The sequence below is a fragment of the Polyodon spathula genome, chromosome 1, assembly GCF_017654505.1.
Source record: "Polyodon spathula isolate WHYD16114869_AA chromosome 1, ASM1765450v1, whole genome shotgun sequence".
NCBI classification, from domain to species: domain Eukaryota; kingdom Metazoa; phylum Chordata; class Actinopteri; order Acipenseriformes; family Polyodontidae; genus Polyodon; species Polyodon spathula.
The window spans coordinates 109921804-109949756 of NC_054534.1; the positions used below are offsets into that span (position 1 = coordinate 109921804).

The window sequence follows — 27953 nt, forward strand, 5'->3', positions numbered from 1 at the left end:
TGTGGGAACAAGGGGGGGGGGGGGTTACACTAGAAAACCATTGAAATTGTAAAAATAATTACCCCAAATGCAATGTCTGAGACTAAAAGTGCAATGGGAGACTACAGAAACCACCACCAGGGTGTGAGTAATTAAAAAAAAAAAAAAAAAAAAAAAAAAAAACTGCATTCACATTTGCAATTTAATTTGGCACAGATTGGCATACGTAAGGTTTGGCTAAATTTAAAATGTCATTGAAACGTTGAGGCATGTTTATAACGGGCTCCTCCATACATCCCCAGATTATGACACTCTCAATAGCTTGTGCTGAAGAACGTGCTAACCAAGTTTCCTTGTAAACGTTTTGTCTCGAAGTACCAGTGCCAGCGCTGGGGATGACAGGGTGCAGCTCCTCTGGGACTGACCTCACACACTGACTCAGTACATCATGTCCTGATTGCTCCTGATGGACGAGGAGCAGATCCAAGAAAAGAATAAACCGAAATGCTGTCCAGGAAAAGCGTTCCAGCTCTTTACTTCCTGCTAGACTGTCCAAGCAGGTTGGTTAGAGGCTTCCCAGGTCTTCATAAACTGATTCCGGAGAACTGGTGGCACCAGCATGTAGCAAGTCCTCCTGGCCCCGGTTCCTCAGGGGCAGATTTTTGTTGTTGCCCTTCATCACCATGCTGTAAATGTCCTTGTTGTTGGAGTTGTTGAAGTTGGCTTTGCCAAGGGGCAGGGGTGGCGGCTCTTTCCTGGATATCTGTGGCTTGGGTGCTGGTTTGGGTGCCTTGGGTTTGGGCTGCTGCTGCTTTTCATAGGGAGGCACACAGCAGTTGTCAGTGCTGGGGTTGTAGGGGATCTCGTGGCCCGTCTGGTCATCCACGCCCTGCTTCCTCCAGGCACTGGCTCCCAGGCGAGCCTCGTCATACAGGGAGCTGACGGCGGGGGGCGGCTGCCAGGCCCTCCCTTCCGGTTCGTCGTAAATGTGCTCCTCAGGGTCTGCCCCCCCGTTCCTGTCTCCTCCTACGAACATGAGCCCGGACGCTTTCTGTGCCAAGTCGTAGGTGACCCGGTCATAGATGTCGGAGTAGAGGGGCTCTGGCTTGCCTGGCTCATCTGCACCGTGCCTCTGCCTGGGCGCGGGGGCCGGGGGTTTGATGCTGTCCACGGGGTCAGAGTACAAGGACTCCACAGAGGGCTTGGGCGGCCGCACCGAATCCATGGGCTCGGAGTAGAGGTTGGCCTGGTCCTTCAACAGGGATGAGGTCCTGGGGAGTCTGAGCACGGGGGAACGGGGAGGAGTGCTGGGGGATTTTGAGGTCAGGCCCGGAGGATCAGGAAGGTTGCGTGTCTTCAGGAGATTGTCTTCCGTCTGATGCCCGTCCCTCTTGGTGAAGATGCCGTCAGCCGAGCCGTGCTTGCTGCCCGCAGGGGTGTCTGACTCCGGCTCTGTGATCTTGGATGCCCATGCTGTGGCCGCTCCCCCTCCCCCTGACTCTGCGATGGCGCTGCGTATCTGCTGGCTGGCCAGGCTTTCCGAGTCCAGAGAGGGGTAGCTCTGACGGTTCTCCTCCGCCTGCACCTTCTGCTCCTTGATGGCGGCCTCCACGATCTGGAAGATCTCGTTGCCCTGCTTCGTCTCGAAGGTGAAGTTCCCCGGACCTGAGTCACAGCGCCGGCCGGCTTCGAACGAGAACATCACCTGGCAGAGACAAGCACAGCCAGTCACTAACCGTGCCCTTTATGAGATTTCCTACAATATTTACTCTACACAGTATTTCCATTTAATGCATACTTAATAATCTGAACATTTCATAACACTGTGCAGCACACTTGGGGAGTGTACCAAAGAAACCCACACTTTCAGTTTCTTTAGATGACCTCTACTTGCTACATCCTATACAAACAAATACAACAGTGCAGGCACCACAGGAGCTTTTCAGATAGGTTTGTTTGCACCCCATCACCACTGACGAAGGGTTAATATACTATTGAATTGCAAAAAAAAAAAAAAATTTAAAAATATTTTTTTATAACAATACATTTGAAGTGATTATTTAAAATTAGCAGTAAAAAAATCAATTTTAGCACTGCAAGAATGTGACTGAAAGAGCTTAAAAACAAGACAAACTAATTATGTTGTGTTTTGGTTAGCCAGGTCTGAAACGTAGAACTTAAACAAGCTTGAAGAATAAGTGACTACAATAACCACAGGTTAAGTGCAGCTAAGAATGTTGCACACATCTAAGAGATTAACCTGGGTTATGCATACAGCCCTACATGCAATGTGAGTGTGTATTTGGGTTAAGCTGGGTTGCAATTCTCTGAAATGGCCTTGAGAGTTGCATCAGACAAAAGCACAGGAAACACACAAGTTGCAGTTTTTAACATGATTAACTTTGACCTAATTAAAAAATAAAAAAAAAACAAGCATACTTGATCGTGGTTTGAGGCTGCTAAGCAAGCGTTCGTCAGAAAAATGGAAAAACAGGCAACAAACCAAAAAATTAAAAGAAGACGTGGCAAACAGGTTTTGAAATGTTTAAAAAGCCTAGAAAAAATAGGGTTTGATAATCAGTGGCTGGTGAGGTCTGTTCTATTCGGCTCCAGTGGAAAACGATAACAAACACAGGTGTAGAACAGGCCTGTTTAATCAGGTTCAAACCCAGGGAGCTCTTGTTTGTTTCCATACAGAACAGCTGAAATCCCAGTATAGCAGGCCCCATTCACAGAGCTTCAAGGATGGATTTGGGGTTTGTGAGACGTTACTCCATTTCAAGCACTACACTTATGAACAGGGTCTCCGTCGTCATGTGATATTGGTTTATGCTCATAACCAAAGGACGCTTCTTAAATGCATGACATGGCATGGTGATTGGATGGCAGGCCTTAAACAACCATATATTTTATTTCACCCACATGGTCTCCCTGTTATAAACATTTGCATTCACATACGCTCTGTAAAATGGACCTTCAGAGTTCGTGGTCTGTCTGACCGGAGTGGCGCCTGTATCAAAACAGAGTCCTTTTGGTTATTTACTCTGTACTTTGTTGCAGTCGCTGGATTTCCTCCATGTATTTTCATTCTGCAGTACCAGTACAGTATATTAACTACTGAACATGATTTCTCAAACCAGAACAAGATATTTTCAGGATTATATTTTGTAAACGTTTAAAAAAGAAAAATAAAAAACACTGATTTTGCGTCGGCATTCTCAAGGCTATTCTCAAGGCATTAGCACATTTTCTTTCTTAAAAGGAAAAAAAAAATCACCAATTAGAGTATTTAAACAAATACAAACCCACTTCAGGCTACCCACAAACCCCTCAATTAAATGTCTGACTGGTTTGTTACTGATTTGGTAACTTTTTTTGGAGAGTTTTCTCATAATGTTTTATGGCAGTTAGTGTGAGGAGAATCTGCACTGCCCCAGGTTAATGATGTTGTTAATGTCATGTTGTTGATGGTAGGAGAGTCCGCACTGCCCCAGGTTAATGATGTTGTTAATGTCATGTTGTTGATGGTAGGAGAGTCCGCACTGCCCCAGGTTAATGATGTTGTTAATGTCAATGTCATGCCCCAGGTTGATGTTGTTAATGGTAGGAGGAGTCCGCACTGCCCCAGGTTAATGATGTTGTTAATGTCATGTTGTTGATGGTAGGAGAGTCCGCACTGCCCCAGGTTAATGATGTTGTTAATGTCATGTTGTTGATGGTAGGAGAGTCCGCACTGCCCCAGGTTAATGATGTTGTTTAATGTCATGTTGTTGTCATGGTAGGAGAGTCCGCACTGCCCCAGGTTAATGATGTTGTTAATGTCATGTTGTTGATGGTAGGAGAGTCCGCACTGCCCCAGGTTAATGATGTTGTTAATGTCATGTTGTTGATGGTAGGAGAGTCCGCACTGCCCCAGGTTAATGATGTTGTTAATGTCATGTTGTTGATGGTAGGAGAGTCCGCACTGCCCCAGGTTAATGATGTTGTTAATGTCATGTTGTTGATGGTAGGAGAGTCCGCACTGCCCCAGGTTAATGATGTTGTTAATGTCATGTTGTTGATGGTAGGAGAGTCCGCACTGCCCCAGGTTAATGATGTTGTTAATGTCATGTTGTTGATGGTAGGAGAGTCCGCACTGCCCCAGGTTAATGATGTTGTTAATGTCATGTTGTTGATGGTAGGAGAGTCCGCACTGCCCCAGGTTAATGATGTTGTTAATGTCATGTTGTTGATGGTAGGAGAGTCCGCACTGCCCCAGGTTAATGATGTTGTTAATGTCATGTTGTTGATGGTAGGAGAGTCCGCACTGCCCCAGGTTAATGATGTTGTTAATGTCATGTTGTTGATGGTAGGAGAGTCCGCACTGCCCCAGGTTAATGATGTTGTTAATGTCATGTTGTTGATGGTAGGAGAGTCCGCACTGCCCCAGGTTAATGATGTTGTTAATGTCATGTTGTTGATGGTAGGAGAGTCCGCACTGCCCCAGGTTAATGATGTTGTTAATGTCATGTTGTTGATGGTAGGAGAGTCCGCACTGCCCCAGGTTAATGATGTTGTTAATGTCATGTTGTTGATGGTAGGAGAGTCCGCACTGCCCCAGGTTAATGATGTTGTTAATGTCATGTTGTTGATGGTAGGAGAGTCCGCACTGCCCCAGGTTAATGATGTTGTTAATGTCATGTTGTTGATGGTAGGAGAGTCCGCACTGCCCCAGGTTAATGATGTTGTTAATGTCATGTTGTTGATGGTAGGAGAGTGCACTGCCCCAGGTTAGATGTTGTTAATGTCATGTTGTTGATGGTAGGAGAGTCCGCACTGCCCCAGGTTAATGATGTTGTTAATGTCATGTTGTTGATGGTAGGAGAGTCCGCACTGCCCCAGGTTAATGATGTTGTTAATGTCATGTTGTTGATGGTAGGAGAGTCCGCACTGCCCCAGGTTAATGATGTTGTTAATGTCATGTTGTTGATGGTAGGAGAGTCCGCACTGCCCCAGGTTAATGATGTTGTTAATGTCATGTTGTTGATGGTAGGAGAGTCCGCACTGCCCCAGGTTAATGATGTTGTTAATGTCATGTTGTTGATGGTAGGAGAGTCCGCACTGCCCCAGGTTAATGATGTTGTTAATGTCATGTTGTTGATGGTAGGAGAGTCCGCACTGCCCCAGGTTAATGATGTTGTTAATGTCATGTTGTTGATGGTAGGAGAGTCCGCACTGCCCCAGGTTAATGATGTTGTTAATGTCATGTTGTTGATGGTAGGAGAGTCCGCACTGCCCCAGGTTAATGATGTTGTTAATGTCATGTTGTTGATGGTAGGAGAGTCCGCACTGCCCCAGGTTAATGATGTTGTTAATGTCATGTTGTTGATGGTAGGAGAGTCCGCACTGCCCCAGGTTAATGATGTTGTTAATGTCATGTTGTTGATGGTAGGAGAGTCCGCACTGCCCCAGGTTAATGATGTTGTTAATGTCATGTTGTTGATGGTAGGAGAGTCCGCACTGCCCCAGGTTAATGTTGTTAATGTCATGTTGTTGAGGTGGAGAGTCCGCACTGCCCCATTAATGATGTTATTAATGTCATGTTGTTGATGGTAGGAGAGTCCGCACTGCCCCAGGTTAATGATGTTGTTAATGTCATGTTGTTGATGGTAGGAGAGTCCGCACTGCCCCAGGTTAATGATGTTGTTAATGTCATGTTGTTGATGGTAGGAGAGTCCGCACTGCCCCAGGTTAATGATGTTGTTAATGTCATGTTGTTGATGGTAGGAGAGTCCGCACTGCCCCAGGTTAATGATGTTGTTAATGTCATGTTGTTGATGGTAGGAGAGTCCGCACTGCCCCAGGTTAATGATGTTGTTAATGTCATGTTGTTGATGGTAGGAGAGTCCGCACTGCCCCAGGTTAATGATGTTGTTAATGTCATGTTGTTGATGGTAGGAGAGTCCGCACTGCCCCAGGTTAATGATGTTGTTAATGTCATGTTGTTGATGGTAGGAGAGTCCGCACTGCCCCAGGTTAATGATGTTGTTAATGTCATTAATGATGTTGTTAATGTTGTTGATGTTGATGGTAGGAGAGTCCGCACTGCCCCAGGTTAATGATGTTGTTATGTCAATGTCATGTTGTTGATGGTAGGAGAGTCCGCACTGCCCCAGGTTAATGATGTTGTTAATGTCATGTTGTTGATGGTAGGAGAGTCCGCACTGCCCCAGGTTAATGATGTTGTTAATGTCATGTTGTTGATGGTAGGAGAGTCCGCACTGCCCCAGGTTAATGATGTTGTTAATGTCATGTTGTTGATGGTAGGAGAGTCCGCACTGCCCCAGGTTAATGATGTTATTAATGTCATGTTGTTGATGGTAGGAGAGTCCGCACTGCCCCAGGTTAATGATGTTATTAATGTCATGTTGCTGATGGTAGGAGAGTCCGCACTGCCCCAGGTTAATGATGTTGTTAATGTCATGTTGTTGATGGTAGGAGAGTCCGCACTGCCCCAGGTTAATGATGTTGTTAATGTCATGTTGTTGATGGTAGGAGAGTCCGCACTGCCCCAGGTTAATGATGGTAGGAGAGTCCGTTGTTAATGTCATGTTGTTGATGGTAGGAGAGTCCGCACTGCCCCAGGTTAATGATGTTGTTAATGTCATGTTGTTGATGGTAGGAGAGTCCGCACTGCCCCAGGTTAATGATGTTGTTAATGTCATGTTGTTGATGGTAGGAGAGTCCGCACTGCCCCAGGTTAATGATGTTGTTAATGTCATGTTGTTGATGGTGTGAGGAGAGTCCGCACTGCCCCAGGTTAATGATGTTATTAATGTCATGTTGTTGATGGTAGGAGAGTCCGCACTGCCCCAGGTTAATGATGTTATTAATGTCATGTTGTTGATGGTAGGAGAGTCCGCACTGCCCCAGGTTAATGATTTTATTAATGTTCTCCTCCGATGGCCTGGGTTCTGGTCATCACATGTCTCAATGAAAGCCCATGGCCCACGTCATAAGGTAGTTCATGCTGAACCACATCCTTTGACCTCGTGGCTGCGGTGCAGCTGCTGTACGAGAGTGAAAACCGGAGAGCAGCACTAACTGCAGCAAAGGACGTGGCGTAGCATAGAAACAAGACATTGCCACACGTGCACACAAATAGAAACACAGAATACAAGAGACATGTGGTAAAACAGATTGATCGGACTGACCCAAAACAGAAACTGAAGTTAAAACGCAAAAACTACTTTCAGAGAACAAATACCTCATTAATATGCACAACAAAACCGTGTTCAAGTTGTCAAAGGGTCATTGTATAACTTGCATGTAATGTGTGTGGGTTTGATCCGATTGGAGTGACCTTCTAGAGCCTGACATGTACACACTGCATGGCACAGCATGGTGTCATCTGGGCCAGCCCCTCACCTTGTCTCGCCCATATCGGCGCAGAAGCTTGTAGGGCCAGGTAAAGAGGGTCTGCTTGGTCTTGGATTCCTTCAGCAGCAGGTTCTCCTTGTCAGCTTTCAGGCAGTATGAGCCATGCAGTCCACACCGCTCCGACGCCTCTGTCTTCTGCACCGACACCCAGAACTCACTCACTGCAAAACCAAAGCAGGCAGAGAGTCAGTATCCAGGCAGCCAGGCTCTGCTGACAAGGGAATGTTAAACCAGTTTGCTGGAGGTGACTGTTTTAGAATGACTGGAGAGATAAAACATGTGCAGAAATGTATGGGAAAGGAAAGTTCGGTAAACAAATAACAACAGGGTGGCTACTGCTGGTTGCACTTGAATGGAGTAACCGCTGAATGGCAAGCTTTTCCTGATAATTAGTATGATAACAAGAGAACTGTAGTCATGCATGTCCTGAGCCTACGATAGTAGAAATACGAGGCATAAAGGCATGCAGGCAGAGAAGCCTCTAATACCTCCATGATCATCTGTGAATCAGTGGGCTCTCTCAAGGGGTTCAGGAAATGTGATCAATTGTCTAGCTCTGTTAATACTAGTGGCACGTATTGTATCTAAACACTAAAGTTCAATGTAGATTGTAATGTGGGAGTTGGAACTAATAAATTATAAACATTGCTAAGATTTCTAACATGGTCTGGTCTCATCCTTGTAGCATAGCAATGTAGTTAATTCCACATTTACCTTATTCATAACCCTTACAGGGCCAGCTCTGCCCGATGCACCATGAACCAGACTCAAGAGTCAAATCAAACATGCTCAAGAGGGTTTACATCAAATGTGCACAACTTTAACCCTGGCCCACTGCCCATCCACTGCGGACCCACTGCACATCCACTGCGGACCCACTGTAGACCCACTGCACACCCACTGCGCATCCACTGCACACCCACAGCAGACCCACTGCGGACCCACTGCGGACCCACTGCAGACCCACTGCGCATCCACTGCACACCCACTGTGCACCCACTGCACATCCACTGCGGACCCACTGTAGACCCACTGCGCATCCACTGCAGACCCACTGCGCATCCACTGCGCACCCACTGCGCACCCACTGCGCACCCACTGCAGATCCACTGCAGACCCACTGCAGATCCACTGCAGATCCACTGCACATCCTCAATGGGTTAATTGCCAAGTCAGGATGAAGAACCAGATGGGAAAGAAAACTCAGACTGCACAGGATCCTTGTAAGACCTCACTCGTAAGACCTCGTCTTGAATATTGTGTTCAGTTCTGGTCACTGCGCTACAAAAAGGATATTGCTGCTCTAGAAAGAGTGCAAAGAAGAACGACCAGAATTATTCTGGGTTTAAAAGGTATGTCATATGCAGACAGGCTAAAAGAACTGAATCTATTCAGTCTTGAACAAAGAAGACTACGCGGCGACCTAATTCAAGCATTCAAAATTCTAAAAGGTATTGACAATGTCGACCCAAGGCAGTTTTTCGACCTGAAAAAAGAAACAAGGACCGGGGGTCACAAATGGAGATTAGACAAAGGGGCATTCAGAACAGAAAAGAAGTGGCACTTTTTTACACAGAGAATTGTGAGGGTCTGGAATCAACTCCCCAGTAATGTTGTTGAAGCTGACACCCTGGGATCCTTCAAGAAGCTGCTTGATGAGATTCTGGGATCAATAAGCTACTAACAACCAAACGAGCAAGATGGGTCGAATTGAAAACTCTTGTTTGTAAACTCTCTTATGTTCTTGTTTTTATTTTTTCAGTTAGGAAAACGTTTTCTTCACTGTTATACTGTTGAAACAAGCACAGCTGACACGCGTCTAAAGCAATTTCTTGTTCCTGGAACGTCCTGCTAGGTCAGCACTCACTATGACAAGTCTCACTGTGCGTGCAACAGCAGGGCAGCTGCTCTAGGCTCAGGCTCTATATCTGTCACTCCCAGGGTGTGAGTGCAGGGCTGGAGGTTTCACTACACAGAACACAACAAACTACTGCTGCAGTACCTGCTGTACCTTCCACAATTGCTCTGCTCTAGCTAGGTCTATAATCCAAAGCGCAGTCTGCTACCTAAGCAGAGCTCTACTGTAATAAAGCACAGTGAAAGCATGATAAAGCATAGGAAGGCAATGAAAAGCACAGGTACAATAAAATGTATTAAAAAACATGGGAAAACTGCAAATTTTATTCATTGTGCAAACTTCTTACCAACTTGCAGGTAAATCACATTCTCAGTGATGCAAGACATTGATAAAGACGCTCATCAAAACTCATACTGTTATATATTACTCTGGAAAATGGCAGCATTGGCGGTGTTGGGGATCACCACCAGTCATTCAAAACTCAAGTTAGGTAGATCATTCTGGCCTGTGCCTGCCTGACTGGGTTTATCTACCTGGCTGAGTTTTTGTTATATCTTAGCGATCATAACATTAATAAAAATATCAATTGATCGATTGATTGATTGATTGGCTGGTTGATTGATTGGCTGGCTGGTTGGTTGATTGATTGGCTGGCTGGTTGATTGATTGATTGGCTGGCTGGTTGGTTGATTGATTGGCTGGCTGGTTGATTGATTGATTGGCTGGCTGGTTGGTTGATTGATTGGCTGGCTGGTTGGTTGATTGATTGGCTGGCTGGTTGGTTGATTGATTTGCTGTTTGGTTGACTGATTGATTGGCTGGCTGGTTGGTTGATTGATTGGCTGGCTGGTTGGTTGGTCGACTGATTGATTGGCTGGCTGGTTGGTTGATTGATTGGCTGGCTGGTTGATTGATTGATTTGCTGTTTGGTTGACTGATTGATTGGCTGGCTGGTTGGTTGGTCGACTGATTGATTGGCTGGTTGGTTGACGCAGCCCCTACCTTCGTCCCGGGAGTAGTAGATGAGGTTCTCAGCCATCTCCATCTCAGACTTGCTGTTTGAAGGGCTGCTGGAGTCTGAGCCACTGCTGTGCTTCAGGTCTCCCATGTTCCCCTGAAAAGCAGAGAGAGAGAGAGAGAGAGAGAGAGAGAATAGAACCTCACTCTGTAGTATATTGCTGAAGTGCAGTAACAGTAATAGAGCTCCACTCTGTAGTATATTGCTGAAGTGCAGTAACAGTAATAGAGCTCCACTCTGTAGTATATTGCTGAAGTGCAGTAACAGTAATAGAGCTCCACTCTGTAGTATATTGCTGAAGTGCAGTAACAGTAATAGAGCTCCACTCTGTAGTATATTGCTGAAGTGCAGTAACAGTAATAGAGCTCCACTCTGTAGTATATTGCTAGAAGTGCTGTTGCGTGCATGAGTATTAATATTACATCAGGTACACTCCATACAGTGCATCAAGATCAACACTATTATCAGCTAGTAGCTGGCAGCTCAGTCATTAAGTGATGTTCCATGGATTCCCTACAAGCAGGATTCATGCCAAAGCACATAGTGTACTGACCCTCTGTGATTAACGTGAATAAAGAACTGCCCTTGAGGCATTTGGGTTTGTTTTGTTTTTAAGCATTATCCATCTAGGGTTTCAGGACTCGAGAAGGAGAATTTCTCTCATAAGGATCGCAGTGCATCTGGATCTCGTTCTCTCCTGCAACAATGCTGGTTTTCTGTTCCCACAATACACCAATCATTTCAATCAGAGCAGCGACAGCGTTGCAGGAGGAAGCAAGAACTGGATACACTGAGATACTCCTAAGAGAAACCACTTACCTGCCAAACATGTCCTGGGAAAAAGGAAAGAATGTGTTTCTTACAAACACTGCGGGATATTCACTAACACTTTAATACACCTGTTTTAAAACAAATTAGGTCATTTTTCTGAAGATAAAGCAGTGTGTCAGATGCCATTTTACTAATGGTTAGTTATTGCAAATAATGCGCTATTAGAACTGCAGAGCTGGAAATGGTGGTGTTCCTAGTAGCCGATGACCATTCCTCGGTCCAGACTGTCCTTCACTGTTTTCCCAGTCGTACTCATTCAGCTGTAATTGCCTTATTCTTGTTATTGTACAGCAAACAACATTTGTTCTGCAAAATGTCTTACTTATTTAATGAAAGAAACTGTAGTGCAAATGTCAGCAATTAAAATTGACCTCCCTCACAACTTACTGCAAGAAACCCTTTTTAAAATCTTTGAAATTCACTAATCTGCTCCAGACTGTCAACGGCTTCTTTACAGCAGTGCAGAAAACTCAAATGAACAAACTTTGATGAATCGATGAATCAACCTTGCGCCTGCTCCGATTGATGAATCAACAGCAGGATGGACCCGTCCTCAGACTCCCCTCTGCTGTAACCCCCCCTGGTTTTGACTGTCCTGACTCCCCTCTGCTGTAACCCCCCCTGGTTTGGACTGTCCTGACTCCCCTCTGCTGTAACCCCCCCTGGTTTGGACTGTCCTGACTCCCCTCTGCTGTAACCCCCCCTGGTTTTGACTGTCCTGACTCCCCTCTGCTGTAACCCCCCCTGGTTTGGACTGTCCTGACTCCCCTCTGCTGTAACCCCCCCTGGTTTTGACTGTCCTGACTCCCCTCTGCTGTAACCCCCCCTGGTTTTGACTGTCCTGACTCCCCTCTGCTGTAACCCCCCCTGGTTTGGACTGTCCTGACTCCCCTCTGCTGTAACCCCCCCTGGTTTTGACTGTCCTGACTCCCCTCTGCTGTAACCCCCCCTGGTTTGGACTGTCCTGACTCCCCTCTGCTGTAACCCCCCCTGGTTTGGACTGTCCTGACTCCCCTCTGCTGTAACCCCCCCTGGTTTTGACTGTCCTGACTCCCCTCTGCTGTAACCCCCCCTGGTTTTGACTGTCCTGACTCCCCTCTGCTGTAACCCCCCCTGGTTTTGACTGTCCTGACTCCCCTCTGCTGTACCTGGAAGGCTATCTCACACAGCTTCTCAATCCACTCTGCCGTGGCTTGCTTCTCCGTGGCAAAGACATGGACCTTCTCATTGGTCTCCACACAGAAGGCGGCCATGCTCTCCTTGGGGCAGGTCTCTGTGATGGCGGGCAGGATGCTGATGCACTCGGCCAGCCGGATGATCTTCTTGTCCATCTTCTTGGTGCTGGGCTTCTCGCCAGGGTTGCTGCAGTCGAAGTACTCGAGCCGGGCGATCCCGTTCTGGCTGGCAGGGTACAGGATGAACCAACTCTTCTTCCATTTCTGACCAAGACAAAGAAAGAAAGAAAGAAGCGGTTCCTTAGGGGCGTTGGGTTCAGATGACCCCCTCAAAACGTTTCAACTTTAACCACGGCAATTTCTTTTCTTCACAATCGAAAAAGTGGTGCTCAAGACACATAATCAGACGGCAGGGATGGAAATAAGGCTCCCATTGCATAGCAGTTTGATCTATTCCTGGTGTTGCTATGAGTTTAATAAGACACCTGAACTTGTTACCTTCACACACTGTGGCTAGTCAAGTTCCTGGTAAAACCTGGAATGGGTGAAAATGCTATGCAATAGGAGTCTTATTTCCAATCCGTGGACTGTTAGCCTCCACACAGTATGCTGCTCTTGCAACGGTTCCACTATGAATCCAGCTGTAGAAGACACAGTCTGAACCAGGGAGCCCATACCTGCACAATGCGCACACACACACACACACACACACACACACACACACACACACACACACACACACACACACACACAGTAAGTGTGTCAGTGAAGCAGCAGAGGCTGAGCATCCACCCGTCTGTCACTGTACTCCTACACTGTCGCCATGACAACCAGGATGTGGAGGAAGAGACTTACTGGCCTTGCAAACTTCCTGTATTGTATTTACCCTGAATTAACTTCCCCTCCAAGCCATCTTTCCACTGAAAAGAAACTAAACAAGACTTCAGTAAAACAAACAAGCGTGTCAGAGACACACACACCCTCTCGACAACAATGTCAGTTGTGCTACCCACCTTTCATTAAAATCAATTCAATCACCTGCTCTCTCAGCAACGAGTGATCAGAATGGAGAGTTAAACATTCCCAATGGAACAGATGCCACAATGGAAGTGTGACATACATACTCTAACCAGAGCCTTGCAGAAGCAGCGAGGGTTCATGATCCAGGCTGCACTCACTTTCATGTGATGGCAGGTTAACAGAGTCTACAGCACATTGGGCTTCATCTTGCCCTTCGGTACACCAGTGTTTTTCACCGTGACAGTTCCTCATTGCGGTACAGTCAGATGACTTCCCCGATTTATATTTTAAAATAAGTTTGTACAGGACTGCATGTATGACACGGATACAAAAAATTACATGTGAGAACATGTTAAAACACGTTTCTGCTCGTCTCATAAAGTACCTGTGACCTTTGGTTTGCTGCAGCTCAGATATGACTCCCAGTGAATTACCAAGCTGCTCGTAACTATTCACTTTATTATTACTGCCTTCAGCCTCATTAGCAGTCAGTGTGGCTTCAAAAACAGTACACATGCTTTACCAGACCCCTCTGGGCTTGATAAAGCTTACAGTACCATACCTTATACAAGTTTCCAGCAGTGAAAGCACAGCAAGGTGTAATGGTGAACAGTGAACGCATGGTAAAGCGTCAGCATTAGCGAGGTTTGGTAAAGCATGTTAATAAACATGGCAAACCAGGTTAAAGTATGGTAAACGCATTGTGCAGACACATGGGAAAACTGGGAAAAAAAAAAAGCACAGGAAACTTTTATAAAAGGCACAGGGGTGCTTTTAACATCAAACTTTTAAAATGTCACCAGGATGTGATGGTTGAAACAGAAAACTAAACAGTTAATGAAAAAAAGATGTGATAAGATGTGTAAACATCTTATTAACAATTACTTCCGTGCTCAAAGTAAATGCAAGAGCGTGTGAGTAAATGCGTATGTGTCTACTTTATGTGCCTGGCGCACCGAGAGAAGACCCTGCAGTTACTAAGAAGGTGCACCAGAAGAAGCACACAGAAAGACATGCCGTGGTCTGAGCAGGAATCGGAGTGCATGCTGACTCTGCGGGTGTGTGTTATTTCAGTTAGGGTCACTTTCACAATGGGAACTTCGTTAATCACAACCCGGGCGAGCCTGTGAAAATCACACTCGGAACAGCAACGACAACTGCTGGGGGCTACAGTACAAAACAGCTTCCAATAAAATGACAGCTGACACCAGTCTCTAGAACCAATCGTTCTGTAAAAAGCAGATTAAAACTTGGGGTGGAGGGGGGCTCCCATCGGCTCAATTTTGAGTTTAAAACCTGGACAGGAAGTTGGAATATCACAGCCTGCCCAAACCAGCTGCTGTCTACAAATGCTTACAGGTTTACTGATCATGTGTCATTCACATTCGCATAAATCGTTACCATTGAATTCTTATCAATGTACAGTACAGTGAACTACCAAGCCATATTCATCTAGCTGCAGAACTCAAACTGAAATTCAACAGCTGCAGCGGCTGTAATGGCTCTGGACAGTCATCATCCAGACTCAAAACCATATTCACTGATCGCTCAATAACCGGCACCTGTGCTTGCAGACATGTTCCCTATATAATGCATCCAGGAAGGAAGAATGCAGAGCCATCAGCTCACAATGAGCCATTTCACCCCTAGTTACAGAGGGTCCCATACATTCAGCATTAATGCTGGTTGCCTCTCAATTTCTTTCAGGTGTGAAAAAGATGAGCGAGTTCTGATCACTTTGTGGTGCAGATAGTCAACGGGGCATGGCTGCTGTACTCAACAGAGAACACCTGATACTGCCTACAGTGCTGGGCTAATGGGACACCCTGTAGAATGAAGTGACCCTAATGGGACACCCTGTAGAATGGAGTGACCCTAATGGGACACCCTGTAGAATGAAGTGACCCCAATGAGACACCCTGTAGAATGGAGTGACCCTAATGGAACAAACTGTAGAATGAAGTGACCCTAATGGAACGCCCAGTAGAATGGAGTGACCCTAATGGAACACCCTGTAGAATGGAGTGACCCTAATGAGACACCCTGTAGAATGGAGTGACCCTAATGGAACAGAATGTAGAATGAAGTGACCCTAATGGAACGCCCAGTAGAATGGAGTGACCCTAATGAGACACCCTGTAGAATGGAATGACCCTAATGAGACACCCTGTAGAATGGAGTGACCCTAATGGACACAGAATGGAATGACCCTAATGTAGAATGAAGTGACCCTGGAACAAACAGTAGAATGAAGTGACCCTAATGGAACGCCCAGTAGAATGGACTGACCCTAATAAGACACCCTGTAGAATGGAGTGACCCTAATGTGATACCCTGTAGAATGAAGTGACCCTAATGGAACAAACTGTAGAATGAAGTGACCCTAATGGAACGCCCAGTAGAATGGAGTGACCCTAATGAGACACCCTGTAGAATGGAATGACCCTAATGAGACACCCTGTAGAATGGAGTGACCCTAATGAGACACCCTGTAGAATGGAGTGACCCTAATGAGACACCCTGTAGAATGAAGTGACCCTAATGGAACGCCCAATAGAATGGAGTAACCCTAATGAGACACCCTGTAGAATGGAGTGACCAAAGAGACCTGATAAGACGCTCTAGTGGGCCATTACCCAGGTGACACCTGCAGTGTCTTGGAAGCAGGTAGAGAACAGCGCTAGTGTAGCTCCCCTATAAGAGTTTGCCATGGTGTTTCTGAAGCTTTACCCTGGACTGCCATGCTTATCAATATGCTTTACCATACTTCACTATTTTTTACCATGCTTTGCTACACTTTGCTGTGCTTCCCAGGGTTTTCAAAATAAGCCAGCGACGGGCGCGATCCTCCAAAAACGATACTTGTGGCAGGAACTTTTATTAAAAAAACTGTAAGATACATTAAAAAGCATATTCCCTTTATTGTGATATTGTAAAAATATGCACCCACAGGCAGGACGAGAAGAGAACCTTTTAAAGCAGTAGTGAGGATCTACTACCTGCCTGGAAAGTAGGTACAAAACGGTCTTATTCTGTAGAGGTATAGTGAACTAATAATTATATCTCTATATATATAAATAAATTTTAAAAAGAACCACATACCTACTGTTTTAAATAGTCTGAATATCCCACATAGTAGGCCTATGTTTAAATCTGAAAGTATTTATTGAAACCACCTTGTGCTCAACTAAATAATGGAACTAATGCAATTCCTTGTTGAAATGTATTTTGTTTTATCCTGAAGTTCTACAAGAATGCAACAGATCTGTCATCTAAGCATTTGATATGCCATCAGTATGGTTAACCGGGTTGTGTTTCACTGGTGCAGATTAAGTGGTACGAAATCATTCTCTTGACCGAGATTTTCGTAACTAATAAATCATACCCACCTATAAAAGACAGCGATTAAAAAAAATTAATGTGTTCCACATTATCGGTGAATCCTGTATTGTAAGATTACAATCACAATCAAGCGGTTTTGCAAAGGAAAGCTAATTCCAGTACGATACCACTACATCTGAAGAATTCATGCAACGTGTTACACTAAAGCCCAGAACACACTGCCCGATGCGACCGGCGCATCTCAATGGAGGAAGTCGCTTCGCAAAAATATCTTTCCGAGCGGGCATCACCCACTGCCCGACTGAAATCGCAGGAAGGGGCGCAGAATTTCGTTTTTAAAAATTTCAGGCATGTGTTGTGAGGTGCTGTTTTACGTGCTGCTGATGCAGATTAGGGTACTTGGGGAGGGAATGGATTACCTGTGTATTATTGATTATGTTTGTTTAGCAAGAACATTGTGGTCAGCTGTTATACTTCTGTGTGTATTTGCCCTAGTGAAGCAACAGAAGCAGAAGTGTGTAGCAGGAGAAGTATGCAAGATAGTGATTATCTATTATAAAAGAAAACAAACAGATAACTTAATGCACCTCAAGATTATATTTTCTATTATTCGTACTGATAGACACTGAATAAACTTACTACTGTTAGTTCATTGCCTGTTTTATAAAATCATAACATTTTTAACAGTTATTTACTTTTACTTTTGGTCTATAAAATAAAGTTGAAATTGTATCCACTTTGTTCAGGTATTGTAGGTATTTGTACTCCGCTGTCCACCACGATTTGTGATGGGGCAATACAAACCTCGGTCATCTACAAATCGGCACGCTCTATTAGTAGTGGTTTCCAGCTTTATGAAAGATACTATTAATGTACGTGTTTAAATAAACTAATATTGGTAATTATGTACGTGTTCACGCAGGGTCGGGTACATAACCTGCAGCATAACGTATAAAAAAATGCTGCTAATGCTACACACAGAACAAGCTGTGTCATCATTAAGAGTGATACTGCTACACACTTCTGCTTCTGTTGCTTCACTAGGGCAAATACACACAGAAGTACAACAGCTGACCACAATGTTCTTGCTAAACAAACATAATCAATAATACACAGGTAATCCATTCCCTCCCCAAGTACCCTAATCTGCATCAGCAGCATGTAAAACAGCACCTCACAACACATGCCTGTGCATACGGCAGTGTAATCAAAGATAGTGGAGGGGTTCCAAGACTACAATATCTGGAACAGAACTCTTGTGCGAGTCTCCATGCACAGTTTCAGAATATCTGGAACAGAACTCTTGTGCAAGTACGTCTCCATGCACAGTTTCAGGTGGTTTGTGAGTGGTAACGGACGACAGTGTGATGAGACAGTGACGAGTGCACAGACTCTCACTGCTAGTAACATCCATTGTAGAAATAAGACTGTTGCATACATCCAGGTTTCTGCACTGCTAGGGGGAAGCACTCCTCAGCTGCACAACAGATTATTTGGTTAATCTGGTATAGTAAGCAAACTTGTTAAATTAGCAGACGACACTAAAATAGGAGGAGTGGCAAACACTGTTGCAGCAGCAAAGGTCATTCAAAATGATCTAGACAAGATTCAGAACTGGGACATGGCAAATGACATTTAATAGAGAAAAGTGTAAGGTATTGCACGCAGGAAATAAAAATGTCCATTATAAATATCATATGGGAGATACTGAAATTGGAGAAGAAATCTATGGAAAAGACCTAGGAGTTTTTGTTGACTCAGAAATGTCTTCATCTAGACAATGTGGGGAAGCTATAAAAAAGGCCAACAAAATGCTCAGATATATTGTGAAAAGTGTTGAATTTAAATCAAGGGAAGTAATGTTAAAACTGTACAATGCATTAGTAAGATCTCATCTTGAATATAGTCACCTCGCTACAAAAAGGATATTGCTGCTCTAGAAAGAATGCAAAGAAGAGGGACCAGAATTATTCTGGGCTTAAAAGGCATGTCATATGCAGACAGGCTAAAAGAATTGAATCTGTTCAGTCTTGAACAAAGAAGACTACGTGGCGACCTAATTCAAGCATTCAAAATTCTAAAAGGTATTGACAGTGTCGACCCAAGGGACTTTTTTGACCTGAAAAGAGAAACAAGGACCAAGGGTCACAAATGGAGATCAGATAAAGGGGCATTCAGAACAGAAAATAGGAGGCACTTTTTTACACAGAGAATTGTGAGGGTCTGGAATCAACTCCCCAGTAATGTTGTTGAAGCTGACACCCTGGGATCCTTCAAGAAGCTGCTTGATGAGATTGGGATCAATAAGCTACTAACAACCAAACGAGCAAGATGGGCACAATGGCCTCCTCTCGTTTGTAAACTTTGTTATAGTCTTATGTTCTTAACTTTTAGTTGCTCCAAAAAAATCATCTAAGCCTCGTTTGTGGAACTGACACCAGGGAGGATGAAACACTGGATTCTTACGAGTCTATATTGAAAACATACTTTTTTAAATTTTCTTTTATATAAGTTGGTTGTAACTGGAGTGTATGGTGTGAAGGGCACTATATAATGTATTTGTATTGTATTGTACTGTATTTTCTGGTATGAAATGTAACTGGAGCAGTTTAGATGCTTTCCTGTGGCTACAGTGTCAGCACTTGATTCCTGAACGACTGTGCTCAACAGTTGTCATTGATTCACACTGCACAGGTTTACTCTATGTGGCGTTTTTGTCCTGTTTTAGTTTCACAGTTGCATCCTGAAACAGCATTGTGATGTCACTTCCATCTACCACAGGCTGTGTATCACAAATGCCATGAGATTCAAGGGCGTGTCTCATGGTTGCATCACGCTGACGTCAGAGACGAGATACCTTCAGTTAACGAAATAAGCACCAGTAATGAGTACACTTCCAAATCTAGATTATGTTACTCTGGATCAAAAAGTTGGGAGCGACCATTTTAAACACTGTTAGAATTGAGTGTCGTTTCATTAAATCTAGAATAAAATCAATGGCCTGGTGTACCTACCATCCCACTGTTAGAAGAGGCTTTCCAACAAAGCCCAGGGTGAGCAGATACTGGATCTCTGTCCCCTCTGTCTATAGAAGTATACGGAGATGCCTCTCCTATGAAATACAAGTGCATCTCCACATATCCCCAGACTGCAATCATCTCAGTAACTTGTGTTAATGGAAGTGTGACACACTGTAAGCACAGAAAGACATGTGCACTCAAATCCTGGGATAACCAAGACAACACTGTAGACATTGGTTTACGTTTCTAGAGCAGCCGCCAGCTGTGCAATAGGACGTGCAGTGAAAGGGAAGAAATGAGTTCAAATGTGATCAAATGAAGAGTTTAGGGAGTGGCAGGATGCGTTGAGATCAAGATAAGTCGTTCACTGCAGCAAGTGATAAATACATGTGTCACTAATTTTAGTCATTTTAAAAGTGTTTTTTTTTCCTAATCTCTGTTTCGATGCATGGGTTAAGCAGTTTTGTGAATATCAAACATTATTTCATTAATCATTAATCATCACTATTTCAATGCTTAAGGGTTAACGCACTCTTCATTTATGGAGTTCCAGTGCCTGTGTACCATCTACTCTCATTTAGCAGAAGATTTACATCTCACAACCCTCCAGATACCATCAAAACAAGACCCATTGGTGCGACAGTGCAGCGTGCATCCAGCTCAGCCTTTACTGTCCCCAACACTGACACTGTCCCTTGCATTCTGTCACGCTGGGAGACACAGTAAAACAGCTCCTTTCACAGATTACTGAAGCGGGAGGCAGCCTGTGCGTTTCACAGCACTCTCCCGGCTTCCCGTTCATGCTGTATAACATCGCACATTTACTGAACACAATCCAAGTGCTGGAGAAAAAACACACACACAACCTGCAACAGTACAAGCAGCCACAGAGAGATTGAGAAACCCTGAATGCCGGGCCCGGACAACGGTTTTCAACTGGAATGTAAAGGAGTGGTCAGCTGGAGTCTTTGCTCATGTTGTTTCTTGTTTCTACCCAGCCAGAGGTCTGTGTGTGTGTGTGTGTGTGTGTGTGTGTGTGTGTGTGTGTGTGTGTGTGTGTAGGCAGGTATTACTATCAATGTGCAGACAAAATTTGAGAAAATGTCCCCACAAAGATAGTAACTCCTGAAAAAACAATGTTGTGGGGACATCCTCACTTTGTAAAACACGATTTTAAGAACTAAACATGCCTTAAAAAAAAAAAAAAGTTCCAAAATATTTTGTTTGTTTGTCTGACTGGAGTAGAAATAGTAAATAAAAATATAGTAAGAGTGAATAAGAAGTCCCCACAAATACAGGAATGCAAACGTGTGTGCGTGTGCGGTGTGCGTGTGAGTGTCGGTGCATGTGAGTTTACGTGTGTGTGTGTGCGAGTGTGCGTACAAGTGTGGGTGTGCGTGCGTGCATGCCAGTGTGTGGGTGTGTGTACGCATATGAGCGTGTGTCAGGGTGCGTGTGGATGCGTGTCAGTTTACACGTGTGTGCATGCGAGTGTGCGTACGAGTGTGGGTGTGCATGTGTGCATGCCAGTGTGTGGGTGTGTGTATGCATATGAGCGTGTGTCAGGGTGCGTGTGAGTGTGCGTGCGTGTGAGTTTACGTGTGTGTGCATGCGAGTGTGTGTACGAGTGTGGGTGTGAGTGTGTGTGCGTGTACGCGTACGAGAGGGTGTGAGGGTGCGTGTGAGTGTGCGTGTGGGTGCGTGTCAGTTTACGTGTGTGTGCGTGCGAGTGTGCGTACGAGTGTGGGTGTGCATGTGTGCATGCCAGTGTGTGGGTGTGTGTATGCATACGAGCGTGTGTCAGGGTGCGTGTGCGTGTGAGTTTACGTGTGTGTGCATGCGAGTGTGCGTACGAGTGTGGGTGTGGGTGTGAGTGTGTGTGCGTGTACGCGTACGAGAGGGTGTGAGGGTGCGTGTGAGTGTGCGTGTGGGTGCGTGTCAGTTTACGTGTGTGTGCGTGCGAGTGTGCGTACGAGTGTGGGTGTGCATGTGTGCATGCCAGTGTGTGGGTGTGTGTATGCATACGAGCGTGTGTCAGGGTGCGTGTGAGTGTGCGTGTGGATGTGGGTGCGTGCGTGTGAGTTTACGTGTGTGTGCATGCGAGTGTGCGTACGAGTGTGGGTGTGAGTGCGTGTACGTGTACGAGAGGGTGTGAGGGTGCGTGTCAGTTTACACGTGTGTGCGTGCGAGTGTGCGTACGAGTGTGGGTGTGAGTGTGAGTGTGTGTGCGTGTGAGTGAGCGTGAGCAGCAAGTCAGCCTGGGTGTACCCCAGAACGACAGGCTCTGCCTAGTAAAGGTGAAGAATGCAGGCTAACGCAGCACAACAGCTGCATGGCAAATATGTAACTTATGTTAACAGCACAGCCAAATGAGCAGGGACGGCAACTTCCTCAAAATTGTGGTTCCTTCTATAACAGAATATGCTTCTTTTTTTTATTTGTTTACACTTACCCTGCTGGGTGCTCAGTTTAAATTAGTTATTGTCTTTTGTAGGTAACAAGGATGTGAAACACACCACCTGATGTAATCCCTCTCTCACTGGAGTTTCCATCCCACCCAGCCCCACAGCATACCAGGCTCTTTCTATTAGGATTCAACTGAAGGGGCTGGTCAGTTTACAAAGATCATCTGAACCCTAAGATAGAACATACACTATCTGCTGCCTCCTATCTGTTACCCGCTCTCTGTTATATGCTATCTGTTAGGGTTTTGACCAGACGCATTTCTCTGAATGCTTTACGAATGTGGTTCAGTCTTTCCATGTGTCACAGTTAAGCTATTACAGTTTGCGTCTGGCCTATTTAAAGCCAATTATTTGTTCTCAAGACAGACAGTGATAATTCCACTCCGCTTTCAACAACAACCCACATGACAGTCAAGCACGTCTCGCTACCAGCTCTACAACAATCATTCAACACTACTCTATGAACACGCGATTCAATCCATGAACACACAAACCCAGGAAAAGCTCAGTAGCTGATGCAGAAAGCCAGCTGTACAGAGCCAGTCAACAATACCAGGTACAAGCTCCTGTTTGTAACAATACACTGACAGATGTATCATGCATTAAATGGTACATAAGGATCTTTTTATTTGATTGTGCTACATGTTCCCATGTATTGCTACAACTGTTTACATAACATTTATTTACATTTTGACCACTTTTTTAAACTTTTAACCTGCATTCCCTGCCTCAAGATGGCTTCACATGTACCTGCATGGACCTCTCAGAACTACATTTCCCATCATCCTCCTGCTCACTGGTAAATCCATCTCAATTACACATGTGAGCATATACAGACACTGTTATGCAGTGCACTGGGACATGCCGGGCACAGCGCCTGTCCCCCTGTAATATCCAGATCCATGTGTTGCTAGGTCACTGTGAATTGCATGATCCAAAGAGACATACTGGGGAAAAAAATAATAATCTGTTCCATTGACACCAAACAAATAAAACAGAACAGATACAAATCTCCTACTAAATCACAAAATGCAGTACATGATTAAAAAATGGAAAATTACCTATATGGTAACAGGGTACTGGGAGACAGTCAACATGGTTTTAGGAAAGGGAGATCGTGCCTAACTAACTTGCTTGATTTTTTTGAGGATGCAACATCCATAATGGATAATTGCAAAGCTTATGACATGGTTTATTTAGATTTCCAGAAAGCTTTTGACAAAGTCCCGCACAAAAGATTAATTCTCAAACTGAACGCAGTTGGGATTCAAGGAAACACATGTACATGGATTAGGGAGTGGTTAACATGTAGAAAACAGAAAGTACTGATTAGAGAAAAAACCTCAGAATGGAGTGTGGTAACCAGCGGTGTACCACAGGGATCAGTATTAGGTCCTCTGCTATTCCTAATCTACATTAATGATTTAGATTCTGGTATAGTAAGCAAACTTGTTAAATTTGCAGACGACACAAAAGTAGGAGGAGTGGCAAACACTGTTGCAGCAGCAAAGGTCATTCAAAATGATCTAGACAAGATTCAGAACTGGGCAGACACATGGCAAATGACATTTAATAGAGAAAAGTGTAAGGTACTGCATGCAGGAAATAAAAATGTACATTATAAATACCATATGGGAGATACTGAAATTGGAGAAGGAATCTATGAAAAAGACCTAGGAGTTTTTGTTGACTCAGAAATGTCTTCATCTAGACAATGTGGGGAAGCTATAAAAAAGGCTAACAAGATGCTCGGATACATTGTGAAAAGTGTTGAATTTAAATCAAGGGAAGTAATGTTAAAACTGTACAATGCAATAGTAAGACCTCATCTTGATATTGTGTTCAGTTCTGGTCACCTCGCTATAAAAAAGATATTGCTGCTCTAGAAAGAGTGCAAAGAAGAGCGACCAGAATTATTCCGGGCTTAAAAGGCATGTCATATGCAGACAGGCTAAAAGAATTGAATCTGTTCAGTCTTGAACAAAGAAGACTACGTGGCGACCTAATTCAAGCATTCAAAATTCTAAAAGGTATTGACAGTGTCGACCCAAGGGACTTTTTCAGCCTGAAAAAAGAAACAAGGACCAGGGGTCACAAATGGAGTTTAGAAAAAGGGGCATTCAGAACAGAAAATAGGAGACACTTTTTTACACAGAGAATTGTGAGGGTCTGGAATCAACTCCCCAGTAATGTTGTTGAAGCTGACACCCTGGGATCCTTCAAGAAGCTGCTTGATGAGATTTTGGGATCAATAAGCTACTAACAACCAAACGAGCAAGATGGGCCGAATGGCCTCCTCTCGTTTGTAAGCTTTCTTATGTTCTTATGTTCTTATGATATCAAACATGTCATAGTGCACAGCTACGATATGAAAAAGATCACATTTTGAATCCATTTCAGGTCCATCTGATTTTTCACATTATCACTCAGCCCATCCCATTACACAGACCACACAGCAGAAGATTCAGAGTGCAGCAGAGTGCCAGCAGGGGACTGGGGTGTTGAGGCCCCGACTGACATTGCTTGTGGTGCGTGGGGTTGCTGGTTTGGGCCCAGCTTCCACCCTCTTATACATTTGCTGTAAATGTAAGCGCATGCACAACGTGTCTCTCCCTCCATTGTCAAATCTCTCCCACATCTGGGAGGACACTCCATTTCTGATGAAGGCAGCAACGTTCCATCTTCAAAAGGGAAAGGACACAGTCTGGCTGCTGTAATTCTACAGATTTAATAGATAATCAAATACAGGAAACACGTTCGGCTGACCTTTTCTGAACAATATTATCTTCGACACGTTCTGTGAATGCAAGCAACACAACAAGTCCTGGCATCCTTATCAGTGTTTCCAGGCTTGTTACAACGTTTCCCTGTTTGCAGCACTTATGAAATGTTGAGATATGAAATGCGAATGCAACAGGGTTACTCTCTCCTCGGGTAGAGATATGAAATGTGAATGCAACATGGTTACTCTCTCCTCGGGTAGAGATATGAAATGTGAATGCAACAGGGTTACTCTCTCCTCGGGCTGAGATATGAAATGTTGAGATATGAAATGTGAATGCAACAGGGTTACTCTCTCCTCGGGTAGAGATATGAAATGTGAATGCAACAGGGTTACTCTCTCCTCGGGTTGAGATATGAAATGTTGAGATACGAAATGTGAATGCAACAGGGTTACTCTCTCCTCGGGTAGAGATATGAAATGTGAATGCAACAGGGTTACTCTCTCCTTGGGTAGAGATATGAAATGTGAATGCAACAGGGTTACTCTCTCCTCGGGCTGAGATATGAAATGTTGAGATACGAAATGTGAATGCAACAGGGTTACTCTCTCCTCGGGTTGAGATATGAAATGTGAATGCAACAGGGTTACTCTCTCCTCAAGTTGAGATATGAAATGTGAATGCAACAGGGTTACTCTCTCCTCGGGTAGAGATATGAAATGTGAATGCAACAGGGTTACTCTCTCCTTGGGTAGAGATATGAAATGTGAATGCAACACGGTTACTCTCTCCTCGGGCTGAGATATGAAATGTTGAGATATGAAATGTGAATGCAACAGGGTTACTCTCTCCTCGGGTAGAGATATGAAATGTGAATGCAACAGGGTTACTCTCTCCTCGGGCTGAGATATGAAATGTTGAGATATGAAATGTGAATGCAACAGGGTTACTCTCTCCTCGGGTAGAGATATGAAATGTGAATGCAACAGGGTTACTCTCTCCTCGGGTAGAGATATGAAATGTGAATGCAACAGGGTTACTCTCTCCTCGGGTAGAGATATGAAATGTGAATGCAACAGGGTTACTCTCTCCTCGGGCTGAGATATGAAATGTTGAGATATGAAATGTGAATGCAACAGGGTTACTCTCTCCTCGGGTAGAGATATGAAATGTGAATGCAACAGGGTTACTCTCTCCTCGGGTAGAGATATGAAATGTGAATGCAACAGGGTTACTCTCTCCTCGGGTAGAGATATGAAATGTGAATGCAACAGGGTTACTCTCTCCTCGGGTAGAGATATGAAATGTGAATGCAACAGGGTTACTCTCTCCTCGGGTAGAGATATGAAATGTGAATGCAACAGGGTTACTCTCTCCTCGGGCTGAGATATGAAATGTTGAGATATGAAATGTGAATGCAACACGGTTACTCTCTCCTCGGGCTGAGATATGAAATGTGAATGCAAATGGGTTAGTCTCTCCTCCCTTTGAAAACGCACATGGCAGTAGCCACAAACAAACCTTGAGGGGCAAGGGTCAGGCATTAGCGTGCCCTGTGAAACGATTATTTAAAGTAGCAGTAGGCTAGTAAAGTAGCATGTAAAGCCGTCCAAGTTTTCTTGTTAGTTTGCACTTTTTGGATATGAGGACAAAGTTTTGAAAGAAAGAAAGATAATAGGGATAAGAGGTGGAAAGAAAGAAAGATGATATGGTTTAGCGGTGGAAAGAAAGATAGAAAGGGGATTATGGGGATAGAAAGAATCCAACTGACAGTTTTACGTCGTCGCTTCAAATTTAACAAAAACATAAAATCTTCACTAGAATCGACACAACACGCTGTTATACAAGGTAAACGCAGAAACAGCATGTTTTCCTGCCATACGCGTGCAACTTCCTCCTTTTCAAGTCGTCTTGTTGCAGATCACCGAGAAGTGACTGAGTTCACGACCCAAACGTAACCATTTTGCAGGCTACAGAACTTAGCAGTTTGTTGCAATGTGCATGCAAAGTCTACAAGCATACATTCCCGACCACGGACATTTGAACCTGTGCTTGAAACTCTGCAGGGAAGCGGCGAAGCAGAACAGTAGCAGAGAGACTTTTCCAGTACGTGATCGATCTGCTTACCTTGCCGAACTTCTGATGCTGGACATACAGCTGGCCTTCTTTAGCGACTTTATCCATCTCTTCTCTAGGAGTCCCGCCCGCCCCAGTGCGAAGTTCAGAAAGACACAAGACCGAGCCTTAAAAAGTTAAACAAAAACGTGTGTGTGCCGTTCGTTTCTGCTTTTGTCTTCCTCGCAATGTAACTTCCGCTTTGAAAATATTAATAACCATTTAGCAAATACAGTAATTCGTCTTTATTTGTTTTTTGTAACGAATGAGACACACCGAGCCCTCCTGCAGCTGCAACTCCCCGGGCTATGAACGAGAGACGCGCGGTGCAGAACACCCTCGCCGCCCGCTTGGTTGAAATGAAATTCGAGTCTTACTGCCCAAACCTGACGCGCATCACGTGTCTCTCAAGCCGAGGGGCTCGGCCCGCACTTGTGTTATTTCCTCTCAAGTGTTTTGTTAAAACACGTCAAGGTGTTCATTATTCGCGAAGATGAATGCATTCTATTAAAAACTTATTTGTTATGCTATGAACTTGACCTTGCCTGCCACACAACACGTAGAAAAGTATTATTATTATTATTATTATTGCAATCCAATTCCCTTCAGCCAGGCAGTTTCATAATCCCAGGTTGGTTTACAACAAGTGTTGCATTGAGCTATACAGTTACCGTAGAATAGCAGAGCTGGGGGCTCTTTACCAGTACACTTCCACTGTGTGTTCATATTGTCTTAAGCTATTGTTTGATACTAAAAATAAAAAAGGGATCTACTTTAATACTGGAAAGGAGAGAATTGTCCATCTTGCACAGAATGGTAACACCTAATGCTGTATGTACAGCTGCAGCGGCTCTACCAGACCAGACAGGAACATTAAATTACTTCCTTAAAATGTGGGACCCATTTATAATGAGGATGTATAATCAGAGTTTTAATAATCTAAGAATGTAAGGAGGAAACTTGCCCTTATAAAATTTCCCCATAGTAA

At 44.4% G+C, this 27953-nt stretch overlaps 1 protein-coding gene across 1 annotated transcript; it reads right to left on the reverse strand.

The window, feature by feature from the left end:
• LOC121314119 (docking protein 1-like) lies at positions 1-27338 on the reverse strand. Its single transcript, XM_041247092.1, has 5 exons — positions 26978-27338; positions 12254-12544; positions 10259-10370; positions 7387-7559; positions 1-1684 (listed from the first exon to the last, which is right to left on the reverse strand). The coding sequence occupies exons 1-5, from the start codon at positions 27032-27034 to the stop codon at positions 545-547; spliced, it is 1773 nt and encodes a 590-aa protein (XP_041103026.1). The 5' UTR covers positions 27035-27338; the 3' UTR covers positions 1-544.
• Positions 27339-27953: the final 615 nt, after the last annotated feature.

Excerpts from the sequence above, each read along its gene's own strand:
- LOC121314119 (XM_041247092.1), bottom strand. The coding sequence starts at position 27,034 with ATGGATAAAGTCGCTAAAGAAGGCCAGCTGTATGTCCAGCATCAGAAG. Across the intron at positions 12,545-26,977 it reads AGCATCAGAAGTTCGGCAAG|AAATGGAAGAAGAGTTGGTT; the intron begins GTAAGCAGATCG and ends TGTCTTGGTCAG. Across the intron at positions 10,371-12,253 it reads TGTGTGAGATAGCCTTCCAG|GGGAACATGGGAGACCTGAA; the intron begins GTACAGCAGAGG and ends TCTGCTTTTCAG.